The 13,290-nt window shown below is 40.2% G+C and overlaps 1 protein-coding gene across 1 annotated transcript; it reads left to right on the top strand.

Annotated features, from left to right (window-relative positions):
- The first annotated feature begins 320 nt into the window (after positions 1–320).
- CHRD (chordin) lies at positions 321–12,597 on the top strand. The gene is made up of 23 exons (XM_063441112.1): positions 321–456; positions 2,343–2,446; positions 3,356–3,482; positions 3,746–3,877; positions 4,659–4,776; positions 5,104–5,200; positions 5,289–5,430; positions 5,882–6,019; positions 6,332–6,408; positions 6,639–6,786; positions 6,895–7,001; positions 7,293–7,409; positions 7,809–7,965; positions 8,452–8,693; positions 9,162–9,275; positions 9,646–9,858; positions 10,150–10,243; positions 10,506–10,562; positions 10,654–10,757; positions 10,834–10,936; positions 11,031–11,185; positions 11,655–11,748; positions 11,855–12,597. Exons 1-23 carry the CDS (start codon positions 336–338, stop codon positions 11,917–11,919), a joined length of 2,826 nt encoding a protein of 941 aa, XP_063297182.1. The 5' UTR covers positions 321–335; the 3' UTR covers positions 11,920–12,597.
- The last annotated feature ends 693 nt before the right edge of the window (positions 12,598–13,290 follow it).

Genomic DNA, 13,290 nt, shown 5'->3' with positions numbered 1-13,290 from the left:
TGACTTTTTGTAAAGGAGAGACCTGTATAGAAAGTGTTGTTTTTAACCCAGACCCACTGCGTGAGTGATCTTTGCAGCTCAGCTGTAGGACAGTCTAAGGGGCTCCAAGTGATACATTGTATCATCAGCATCTTCAGAGTGCCAAGGAGTCCCAAGGCACAGCCTGCTAGGGACAAGTGGCTGAGGGCTTAGGGATAGTGATCTAGTGAGAGACACAGACCCACCCAGGAGAGAGAGGGTTCACAGGGGGTGACAGGGTCACAGTAAGGGTGCCAGTATCAGAAGTCATTAAATAGCTAGGTGCTGCCGCTCTAGGGATCTCTTTCCTGGCTATCATGGATATGTCCAGCGTCCTTCTTTTTTTCTTATGGATATTGGAAGCTGAAGCATCTCGTCTCAAGAGTGTGCTCCCCATCCAGCCGGAGCAGGAGCCAGTGCCATCCAAAGCACAGACAGGTGAGTGTTATTCAGAACGCACTGGGGGACTATGGGAATCTCAGATGTGTTTTATTGCAGCAAAACTCTAAAATGATAATGATTTTATTATGTGTACAGGGTGCAGTTATAGCATTTTTTTAAATGAAGTATTGTGCTTTATTGTACCGTGCAGGAAGATGGGTCACTTAGTTATAGAGTTCTGTAAGATTGGTAAGAGAAGAGAAACATGCATGCCAGGGTTAATCAGTAATGGTCCCAGTTATCTGTAGGGAGCAGCTTCACTTGTTATAGGTTAGAAAATATATATTATGCTTATGATTTTACCATAGTTTTACTCTCTATATTTACTGTAAGTGTCCCCAGTGAAAGGTGAAGTATGATTGGTATCTAGGTGTAGTCAATATCCTCAGCAGGTGAGCTGGAGGGCTGATCATATGATGAGCCCAGATGTTGAGCAGAGTGTGCAGGACTCTGGGCCTGTCTGCAATCCATGCAGTCATCTATGTTCCAGGATTTTGCCTGATTCCACCCAGCACAAAATAGAGGTTCATGACCTTTTGGGGTCAGGCTTAATTTCCCCAGAAAGGTTTGTGGGTAACTTGTAGGATGGGAAGCAGAACTGTTTTTGGATTATAGCTGTGGTTTGAGGAGACTTGGGGAATGTTCTGTCACAGTAATCGCTCCCATAGGAAGATATTTGCTTATTAGTTGCTATGAGGGAATGTTTATGTAACTCAGCCCATTACACAGAGCTATTCAGCTGCCAGAACTCTGCTCAGCAATGTCCCAGTCGGATTTTCTGGGTTCTGAACACTTAACAAGCAGTTCGTGTCTTACAGGAATATTTACTAAAGTGTGAATTCTCAGAAATTCAGAGTGCATTGAAATTGAAGGCCAACATAACCGGAGTAAAAAACATAGCTGACTGGGAGAATGTTTCCATTCCAGTTATTATGGCCTAACATTCTAAATTCACTTTCAATTTACTCTGAATTTCAGACAATTCCCTATTTAGTGAATATCACTGCTATTGTTCTGACAAGAAACCCGTTCATGGACTGTATGCTCAACGTGGGGCCGGACAAATGTGGGCCCTTAGTCTTTCTAGTTCAACTCCCATTATGCTTTGCCAAACATAATGCTGGGAAAGCATCATGGGAGCTGTAGTTCTAAAACATCGGATGATCTTTTCAGTAACCCATGCTCCAGCATATTGCAGTCTGTTATCTAGCACAGACCAGTATAGTGATTTATTTCATGTTCCCAGCCTGTGTGCTCTGCTACATGCACTTATGTTTCCAAGATGTTGCAGTGCAATAGGCGTCTCATCATTCCTTATGGGATCCTCTATTTTGGCCCCTTTTTTTTAATGTACTTTCATCTGCATGCTTCTCTACCTGTTATGCTTCGTGGCAGTGCAAGGGTTAACAGCTTTTTGTTGGATGCAGTAGTAGCATTTTTGTTTTCGCTCTGTTACGGTACCTCAGAGGCAGCGTCTGGCTCCAGCATCTTCCCCTCACACACCCGGCACCACTGCCAGGAATCAGAATAATGTGGGGAGGCCAACAGCTGCACCAACCTCAGTGTAATATCTTCCAGAAGGCAGAAATGACAGCACACATGTAGGGCTCGGTTATGGTGCATGATTCTCTATGGGGCATACTCACGCATTCACTACTCTAAGGGATTCAGTGAAATTCAGGGATTGTGTTCAAGGAACAGTTCTGGCACTGATGGTTGTAAAAGTGGGGGACAATGAGTGGGGGACATTGAATTGGTTTACACGCTGATTGCGCCACAAATAGAACTTTACTCATAATTGCTCTTAATGTATAACTTCAGCCCTTTGGCACACAGCCTTTGCACTCTACTGAATAATTCACCCACTGTCCTCTCTGTTTCAGGTTGTACATTTGGTAGCAAGTATTATGCCCTGGATGATTCATGGTATCCAGACCTGGGAGAACCATTTGGAGTTATGCATTGCGTACTGTGCTTCTGCGAACCGGTAAGAAGTTCATATTCCATCCTATCTGATAGAAAAAGTCATTGATACACTGAATAGCTTACCAGTGGAGGCAGTCAGAGAATACGTAACTAAGAAATATATAAAGAGCCTGTGGTGTGTTTATCACTATCCTAAATAACAAATAACCTTTTAGGTAATATGGACTAAATCGATATATTTCAACAAGTGTTTGTAATTTTATGATTTAGAGCAGTCTACATTTAATGTCTTATACAATGAAAAATAGAGGAAATTCTGCAAAAGTTCTGCTGACATTATATAAAAAATTACTGTCTGTAGGGTAGTTGTCATGTTCATGTACGTAATAGGGGAAGGAAGTCTAGGGTACAGATCGGAAAACAGAGGACCTGAAATAATGTCTGTGTTGTTGGAGAGATTCAGATAGTTGAGATGACATGTGGGTAACAGTAAATATAAAAGAATAGATACAATACCAAGTGATTAGTAAGAGAAAATGGGTTGCCTTTCTAAGCTACAGTAGAAAAGAGGTTGGTTTTAGAATGATTAATTGCTAATTACACTATGCATAATGAATTAGCTGGACAGTAGGAGCAGGCAGTAATGTGTTGGGAGGAAGTTTTTATTTGGTGTGTTGAAGGGTTTTGTGACTGGGCTGGCCCTTCTGCCTGTTAGTTAGTAATTAGAGAGCGTTAATAGGAAGATTCACTCAGGCATTATCGGCTTATTATCCTCTTGTCAAGCATGGGATGTTGGGAGTGGATTCTATTCAATCAGAACCAGCAGGATGGGCATACAAATTCACAGCATCACTTTCTCTCTTGTTAACCCTCATTTCTTCCATTTAGTCCTCTGCTGCTCTCTCATTGTTATACACAATGCACAATTCTATGCCACCCCACTCAAAGAATTTATTTCATGTCTTTGTAGCAGAGAGGTCGCCGGGGAAAAGTATCTGGGAAAGTCACCTGCAAGAACATCAAGCATGACTGCCCCACACCACCCTGTTCTAATCCCGTCCTGCATCCTGGTCACTGCTGTAAAACATGCCCCAAAGGTAAGGATTGCCCTAAGTAGGATATGTGGGATCTCTACTGTATCCCACTTAGCTTTGTATTGTAGTGGTATTATTACTTGGTTCTCTCACATTTGTCTTAAACGTATCTTTGACTCTTACTTTCCTTCATAAACATTTTTAGTTCTATACAGATGTGTTTTCTCCTAGTCTTTGCTCCTTCATATTGCCCCGGACATTTCTCTTAATACTCCCATTGCTTTCACCCATCTCCTCATGTGCACTTTTTATTATTTGTGGTCTAGCTCCACCTTCCCCCGCAAAGAGAGAATTTGCATTTGATGGCTATGAATATTTTAAAGAAAACGATGATGATCTTTACAATGATCGCTCCTATCTGAGCGCCGATGACGTCTCGGCAGAAAACGGTCGTACAGGTAATGCTTACAAATCCTATGTACTTTGTGGAAAATAAGTGGTTATCTGGTTTTGTTGTGTTTCAAAGCTATTGTTGCAGACATATACTCCAATGAATCCATTTTGAAAGTGGAACAAATTAGGCAAAACTGTGTTTTGTGTTGTTGAACTCATTTGCATATACCCACCCAGAATCCCTTGCAGTAATAAGAGCACTGCAAATTTGAGATTCCTGCAGGAAAAGCAAGTTTGGTGTGTGCAGATCTGTGTTTAACAATGTATTTTCTATTCATATACTTTGCAATAGAGATTTCTTTCTCGATTGCTACAGCAGTCATATGCTGCAGGAATAAAATTTGTTTTATAATGTTTCTTTGTGACACCTGAACATACAACATGCCACTTTATATTGCATGAGTGACATCTCTAAAAGAGTTACACCTACCCAATCCTTTTTAGAAGACAGACACTTTACTCCCTGTGTAACACACACACACATATAGATATACATAAATTGTTTTTATATAGAAAACTATTGTTGAAACCATCTTTGATGCAGCTTTTGTCCATTAGTTGACGACTGTGGGGGCTATGAGCCAAACTCTTGGGTAAAGGCAAGGCTAAGTCCCCAATATTAACTAGTGCTTACACAGTCAGACCTAGTTGTCCATCAGTAAAAATTCAACATAAGCTTTAACTCTAACAGTGCTACAGAGATATGAGCGTGTTTCATGGTCCTATTGGACCATATATTATTTATCTAATACTTATTGTACATTTCATCCATGTTTCCTTCTACAGAGTATGTGGCCCTTCTCACAGCCCCTAATGGTGTGTGGCCCCCAGTTACCACTGGTGTTGCCAAAGCTAGGTTCCACCTCCAGCGATCTAACCTGCTGTTTTCCATCAATTACAAATGGTAAGATGTTCCTGTTTCCTTTTATACTCTGAGTTTCTGTGGCTTTATTTGTTTCTGCATTTCTAATTCCACTTTTGTCTTTTGTCATCCAGCTCTCCTCTGGTCTATACTTTCTCTTCCTTTATGTCCCACAAGTCTGTAACACCCCCTTTCATTTCATTCTTCCTTCAGTGTATATCTTACCTCCCCCCAGACAGGCTCTCCTAAATCAATCTGCTGTGCGTTTTCCTAATATGCTTTTGCAAATTAAGACAGTTGGAGGACCACATATTGCCTTTGGAATATACGTTCTTCTGTCTAACCCTATTTCCCCTGTCGGTGTTTTAGGATTGAAAGATTGTCCCGTGTTCGCTTTACCGATGCTGAAGGTTCTGTCCTGTTTGAACACCCAATACACAGAAAGGGATACCCACAGAGTGACACAGTAAGAAAACGTTCCACAATTCATTTGCAGTTAAAAAAAAAATGTATTCTCTAATTAACAATATATACATTTATCTTTTTAAACTCAGATCTGTGGGATATGGCGTTCTCTTCCCCGATCATCTCTACGTCTGCTTCGTACGGGACATATTGTAGTTTCATTAATGACATCAACTTTTTCTGAACCAGAAATCTTTGGCAAAATCATCCGTTTCAAATCACCATTCTCAGGTAATAAATCAAGTTAAGTTTAAAGTACATAAGAATGAAAAGTAGGTAAGGGCGAGTCAGAGAAAATGACCCAAGAGAGAACATCACTTGATTTCAATAGAGAAACCTGAAAAGGATTTATAGCTGACCTTCACGTACATGGCTTTTGACACCTTTAAATGCATGTTTGTAACCCTGGTTTAGGATTACATTAGGAATTATTCCCTAAAGTCAGATAATTATTTTTTTGTTTGATTATTACGGGATTTGGAGGCATAGAATACGGAAATGGACAGACCTACTTTATAATATTTATTTGGAATATATTAATATTGTCGCTGATAGTTTTTAAACGTGACATGCATAAAAAGTCTCTAAATTTAATAGTCTTCTAGCACACCTCGCTAATGCTGAGGGTAGCAAAATTGTGTTATGCTTTGTGAATAACAGCCTGTTTTTATCCCCTCCATAGAATCTTTCAGTACCCTTCTAACACCAGATGCTCCCGATGGAACTCTGGGTGGAGGACTTGCTATGCTGACACTAAGTGACGTGGATGACAATCTACATTTTATCCTTATGCTTAAAGGACTAAGAGGAGAAAACCAAGGTGAGATTAACTGAAATCATTTCATAGAAGAAAAGGGCAGTTAAAAATACAGGCTGGAGAAGTAAAACGGTTGTTTGTGGGTCAACATGGGAGAAAATAAAACTAGATAATATTAAAGAAGTAAAAAAAAAAGTAAAATTAAGCAATGGTATAACTGTGGGACCAGAGAAATGCATTACCGAACAAGACTTGCAACATCGAGCATATAATTCAAACATTGTATTGTAGGAGGGAGTGAGGGGCTTAAAAAAAGAAAATTAATGTTTTCATATGTTATCATGATCATTCATTGATGCTTCCTTCACATTGCAGAAACTATTCCAATACTGATGCAAATCCAACACCAGAATCACGTGATTCGTGAGATTCAAGCAAACGTCACTGGGGAGGTAAGTGCAACATGAATGTGTGTTCTTTTTTTATTTAGATTTGTTAGCTTGCTGCCTCATTATATTTTTTTAATTATTAAACTTTGTGTTTTTCTTTACACCTCGTAAAATCTTACATGCTTTTGCCTTACAAGCCCACAATTCCACACCCCAATCAAATTCTGTCCTGTTCTGTAAAGTATTTTGGGACTTTATCAATAAATTCACCAAAGGCCTTAATATATTCACAGGACCTAGACTTTGCTGAAGTATTGCCACATCTGTCTAACCAAGAGATGATCTGGTTGGCCCATGGGCAGTTGGAGATTGCTGTACTGCCAGAGGGAAGGTCAGGAGAACGATTATCCGGCAAAATCACAGTCCGGAAATCATGTAACAGTAAGTGCCCCAAAATAAAAGTAGTTTGTTGGGTCTCCAAATAGGGAAATCTGTGTTCTAGCATGACATTTTGCATGCTCCCTGGTTCATACATATCTTCTTTTGCAGCACTGCAGAGTGTATTATCTGGAGGTGATGCTTTAACACCAACAAAAACTGGAGCAGTCGGTTCAGCAACTGTTACTTTGCATGAAAACGGAACCTTGGAATATCAGGTAAAGTGTATACTTATTTAGGTTTCTGTCTAGCACTGGAAAGCTCCCAAGTGTGTGAAGGTATTATATTTGTCTCCATTTGGGGATTGAAAACGTTTTTTTATAAAAGTAATTGTAGGGCAAATTTCTAAACGTGAAGAAATATTCATGAAAGCCAATATTCCAGCTGATTGCTTGAGTTTCGGACTGCACACCGCAGCTCATTCGAAAAATACCCTTTAAAACATACTCTTTTATCTTTTATTTGTGGTATCAAAAGATTACCTTTATAATATATCCGTTTTTTGGCAGATTCAAGTTGCGGGAACCACAAGTGCAGTGACATCAGTGACTTTGGAGACCAAACCTCGCCGGAAAACCAGGCGTAATATTCTACACGATCTGACCAAGGAATATCATAACGGAAAGGTAGGAATGTAGGAAATTATGGGAGCATTACGTGGAATGGTTGATGACCTGGTGTAGCTACATGGGAACGGTGTTGAGAGGCACACTTTATGTAATGCTACCGTTGACCGCTTTATTAGTAGTTAATAGTGTTAATACATATAATTAAGAAGGGATGCCAGTTTATGCAGCCGAGTTGAAAGCTAGGGCCCAGGAAAAACCCTTGTTACAAATTATAGTATTGGTGGTGCAAGTGGATGGCACAATTGGAGAACATGATACAATACCATACATGATAAAATAATTAAGTGGCCTAATGCAAATGCTTCTAGATTAACTAAATCAGTTTAATACTTGATACAGTAGGGGACTCTGCATTCTTTGACTAATTAAAGGAACATGTTTGTATTTTCTCACAAGGTTTGGGGACTCTGGATGGATGGTGATGCTCGTGACCTGCACATGCTGCTGCAAAGTGAACTGTTCTTTAATGTTGCAACTGAAGAGTATAAAGAAGGGGAGCTAAGAGGGCAAATCACTTCATTGCTGTACGGTGGCACATGGGCCCGATATGAAGGTCAGTATAGCAGTTTACACGTGTGTACATCACAGAATTACTTAATTCTTATTGAAATAATGATTTGCATTGAAGTAACTCTGGAGAAAGTGACAAATATAGAGCAGTCACCATGGATACCAACAGAATGTTCCTGCTGATTGCTCTACATTTTGATTACAGAGGAATCTCTCTGTCTGTCTGTCTATATTTTCCATTTCATTCCTGCCCCTCTTCCCCCTTTTGTCATCCCCTTTTTACCTCTCCCCCCTCTCTATATCCCAGTCGTCTTCTCCCCTCCCTTCTTCTCTCTTGTGCTTGCAATTCTGGGAGGTCTTGCATTCTGTGTTCTTCACAAAGGGAGGTGCTTCATGACTTGGAATCTCAATAGTGTAACCCTTTGCTTTGCTCTTGTATAGAATTACACCTTTCTGTCTTTTTATTAGGGGCTTGTGTATGTGGAGTTTCTGTGAGAGTTGCCTGACGTTTGTTTTCTTGTATTTGCAGAGCTGCCGGTTCCCCTGGCTGGCCAGTTTGTGTCACCGCCTCTCCAGACTGGGTCAGCAGGTCATGCATGGGTATCACTGGACGAACATTGCCACCTGCACTACCAGATTGTGGTTACAGGTCTCGGCCGTGCAGAGGATGCTACACTGAATGCACATCTGCATGGGTTTGCTGAGCTTGGCGAAGTCAGCGAGAGTTCCCAGGAGCACAAGAGGCTGCTGAAGGGCTTCTACGGGTCAGAGGTGAGAAAGTGGGGGAGGGAGATTAGAGGTAAATAGGAAACAGGGAGGGCCTCAGTCTATATATAAGTGAAGTAGAAAAACTCTCCTGATAATTAATAGAATCAACTTCTGGCAGAGGTAGTAAAAGTCAGTCCAGCAAAGGAATTGAAAGAATGCAAGGGATAAACAGCAAACTATAGAAAGTGTACGATTATAAGGGCAATACGTTTTTTTCCTCCAGAGCACTCTTTTCAGTTCATAGTGTACTTTATACAGTTAACCCTAGAATCATTGCTGTAATTCATATTTCTAATTTTAAACTATGCCATGCACTTTCATGGTTTCCAATGGCGCAGTTATAACTATGTGCAGTTTTACCCAAAAAGACGCTGTGATGCTTTATGTTTTGGCAATTTCTTAATATGTTTAATGGCAATTCTTTTTCTTATCTGTTTCCTTTCTCCATCCACTTTATTTGTTTCCCCTTAGGCACAGGGCAGTGTCAAGGATCTTGAAGCAGAACTGTTTGGTCACCTGAACCAGGGAACCGCGTTTCTCCAAGTTAGCACCAAGTTGAACCCACATGGCGAAATTCGAGGCAGCGTAAGTAATACAGATTAAACAGTGTTGTGTATTTTCTATAAGTGGATGCATATACATCAGGAATACATAGACTAAAATTTAAATAATGTATGATTTGATGTAAAGCACCTCATCAGCACTCCAGGTGGTTGATCAAACGATCACCAGAGACAGCCACGGGTATGATCCTTTATTAAAAAAAACAAAAGTGACAGGAACAGTATGTTATATATTTTTTCAGTTGTAATCCCATTTCCACAGGTGGAGTGTTGATGTTTTCTATTTGTAGCAAATTATCAGTGTTATCACAGAATTGCAGTGGAGTGAAAATAGAGCTGAGGATGAGAGCCGATATGTCCATTTAATTACTCTGTTATATCTTTCTAATCAGGTCCATATCCCAAACACTTGTGAGACTGGAGGTGTGCCGCTGTCTCCAGATGAGACTGAGTTTGATTATGAAGTTTATGAGGAAACTCGGCAGCGAGACCCTGAAGACCTGCGCAAGGATCCTAGAGCCTGCTATTTCGAAGGGCAACTTAGAGCTCATGGCTCTCGATGGGCTCCTGATTATGACAGGAAGTGCTCTGTGTGCAGCTGTCAAGTGAGTCTAAAGTGATCAAGTGAATGAGGGCAGAAAAGAGTGCAAGTTGAGCAACATAAGTGTGTAAATGGCAATGAAAAGGACTGACTGGATAAATTGTCACATGAGGTAGTTCAACGGCACAGAATAAACTGGAAACTGGAGAATAAGATGTAAATAAAGGAAAGAGTGAGTGGCTTGGATGTAATGGGGGGGTGAGTGGATGAAACAGGCAGAGATAGATGACACAGTGTTACATAAAATGATTCATTTTTTCATTCTGTTAAAATTTAAAATGTATTTCTCCTGCAGAAACGTACAGTGATTTGTGATCCTATTGTGTGCCAACCTCTGAATTGCACCCAAACCGTACAGTTGCCTGACCAGTGCTGCCCAGTATGTGAGGGTAAGTGGCCACATTAAAAAATGCGCACAAAAAACAAACATCGACATGTGGTTTTAAATAATAAAGAAAAGATTCAGACATTCTGATAGAAGGACAAGAGGCACTCATTCCAACTGTTGTTTTAAAGCCAGTGTTTTCATTCTTTACTCTTGACGCAATAGTCTTGACCCTGCTTACCATACAAAATAAAGACTACTCTGGTTATCTTCACTTCATTTTCTGAACTAATGTATTTCCTTAATATCTCCATTGATTTTAACAGAAAAGAAAGAGACGAAAGAGGATAAGAGACTCGAGAGACCCCGATTAGCAAATGGAGGTAAGGCACCTTTCAAAGACTTCATTATTACAACTATTTTGTATTCTCCTCTACCTATGCATCAAATAACACTTCCTATCTTCATTTGTAGGCTGTTATTTTGATGGTGATCAATCATGGAAGGCAGCTGGCACAAGATGGCATCCTGTAGTTCCTCCTTTTGGACAAATTAAATGTGCAATTTGTACCTGCAAGGTGAGGACCCTTCATGCATATAATGTTATTTGCCTCCGTTTCATTATTTTGCACTAACCCTTTAATTGTCTGTCAGGGTTCCACCGCCGAGGTGCACTGCGAGAAGGTAATGTGCCCACCACTCACCTGTAGCAACCCTGTTCGTGCCAGCCCAACTGACTGCTGCAAACAATGTCCAGGTAAAATGAAAACGAGAGAATGTATGCATATATAAAATATTATATGACTGAGAAAAGATTATGGTAAAACCTTAAATTGTTTTGATTATTTTAGTGGAAGATCAGAGCCCAGTTGAGATGACAGACAGTATGCAAGCAGACAGTCCTCGATCATGCAAATTCGGACGCCATTGGTACCCAAACAACAAAAGATGGCATCCAGCCGTGCCCCCCTTTGGAGAAATGAAGTGTATTACCTGCACTTGTTTGGTAAGTAAAACCTAGAAGTTTGTACAAAGCCATAAGTTAAAGCTGTGAATATAGATGAAATAGGTAGTCAAACACACATTTTATATCAACAGTGGGATTTGTATAAAGGGATTCAATATTTGCAAAGAACAGGAGTATCTTCCAATAGTCTCTGAATCATAATAACAATATACAAGGGACTCCAGACTTTATAAATTGGGTGGTTTATTGCACCATAAAAAGGCAACATTACCTGGGTCTCCCAAACCAGGGTGAATATAAAAAAAATGTGATTTTAACAATTACAGTAGGACGTAATACAACATTTACAGAAGTTAGAAGAATTAGGAGGATATTCAAGAGTGGTTGTGGGTAACATAAATAAGAGTTCAAAGGAAGCATAGCAGGTGGCGTTGGGCAGGAGAACATCTGGCCTCTGAGGGGATGTTGACATTTTCTAGGAGTAACGTATGTGTATATATACTTACAGAACGGTATCACACATTGTCGGAGACAGGAATGCACAGCTGCTTCATGTAGTAGCCCGGAAATGCGAGACTCAAAGTGCTGCCCAAAGTGCAGAGGTAAGGCTTTGTCACTTATGGTGTTTAATCATGAGAAATTATTTACCGCAATGTATCTTTGTATGTTCAGTGCCTAATTTTTTTTTTTTTTTTTTTTTTTTATCAGATGCCAGTCAAGAAGAAGATGATAAAGTGAGATCAGAAGAGCCAAGGATTGGATGGAGCTACTAACCATAGGAGCAAGAGACACATGGGAACTGAATAAGGAGATCCAAATAATGCCCACACTGATAAAGCTGAAGGACACATGGATGCTATGTAAACTGTGTTTTATCCCACTCTGACGTCATGACTGTGTAAATGTCTCTCATATTATGGTGTTGGACATAATGGGGACATGGCATTCCTTGGAAGCAAACGGATATTGCACCATGGATTCAATCTCTACAAACTCTCATCCTGTCTCTCGTCAGAGCAACTTCCAAACTTTCCAAATTACAAATGCTTGAAATCTGCTTTGCAGACATAATCGAGAGGATTGGTGAATCCCCATGCTGTTTTGTAATATGCTCTGCAGATTTACAGACTGCAAATGTGCAATGCTTTGTATGCGTGAATGTACTGAAGTGCTCTGCAGGTTGGGATGGGGAGAATTTAAGTGATGAAGAATACATTATGACTGTGGAGAAAGCCTGGATTACATGTGTGTGCCTATACACATTCCTATATATAGTAAGAGTGGGCATATATAGTGAGCGTATGGTCACACACATGTCTATCCAGTATCACTCCACAATGTGGGGAAACTTGTAATATTTATGTTTTTTTCAGTGGGTGCAACCGCTGTATTAATTATTAAGGATGGTCGTATTTATTGAATGGAATTAAACTGCAGACAAATATGCAAAACTTGGATCTGTTTTTTGGGGCATGGGGTGGAAACAGAGCCGTACTTTATGGAGACAATTGGAGGAAATGGACTGGTGGAGCACAATACTGGTGATTGATGTAATTTATCTATTTTGATTAACCCTTCTGTATCTCTATAAAAGAGAATCCCTATGTTTGGGGGAAATGCAGCACTGCTCCACCTACTTTATTGCCATCTTCAGACAGTTCACCCATAAGTTTTATTGAGAGAGGAAAGATTAGCAGTAAGATCTCAGACAGTTCCTGGTTTGTGAGGCTATTATTGGATGTGTATCAAATCCTAAGCTTTTGCTGCAAAAAGAGGTTAATTCACAAATTTTGGCAAGAATATTTTTTCTTGTATTATCTATACACAGGGTTATTCACCAACGTTCGCATGCCCCGTACTGAGTGGGGCAAAAACACTCAGTTTCAAACTGGGCCATTCGGACTGATAAATCTGGACATTGCTGATGGAATTAATTTATATCCAGATTTTGTAAATCAAGCCTTGAATGGGCTTAATTTGGTCTGGATTTCAGCAGCACTGAACACTGCCGGACGGCTGAAATCCAGACTGAGTAAGTTAAATCTGGGCCTGAAGGCTTCAACTCCGGGCCCAGATTAAAAGTTATTTGGCTGCTGACAGCTCTAACAATCAGCAGGCATAGAGATAAATAACCTTTGCCACAT

Source organism: Pelobates fuscus, chromosome 2 (genome assembly GCF_036172605.1).
Source record: "Pelobates fuscus isolate aPelFus1 chromosome 2, aPelFus1.pri, whole genome shotgun sequence".
In the NCBI taxonomy this organism is placed as follows: domain Eukaryota; kingdom Metazoa; phylum Chordata; class Amphibia; order Anura; family Pelobatidae; genus Pelobates; species Pelobates fuscus.
Note: the sequence above shows the minus strand (reverse complement) of the source record. Positions and strands in the feature narration are given on the sequence as shown.

Coding starts and splice junctions, on each gene's coding strand:
- CHRD (XM_063441112.1), top strand. CDS start 336: ATGGATATGTCCAGCGTCCTTCTTTTTTTCTTATGGATATTGGAAGCT. Junction 4,777..5,103: donor TTTTCCATCAATTACAAATG/GTAAGATGTTCC, acceptor TCGGTGTTTTAG/GATTGAAAGATTGTCCCGTG. Junction 9,276..9,645: donor ATGGCGAAATTCGAGGCAGC/GTAAGTAATACA, acceptor CTTTCTAATCAG/GTCCATATCCCAAACACTTG.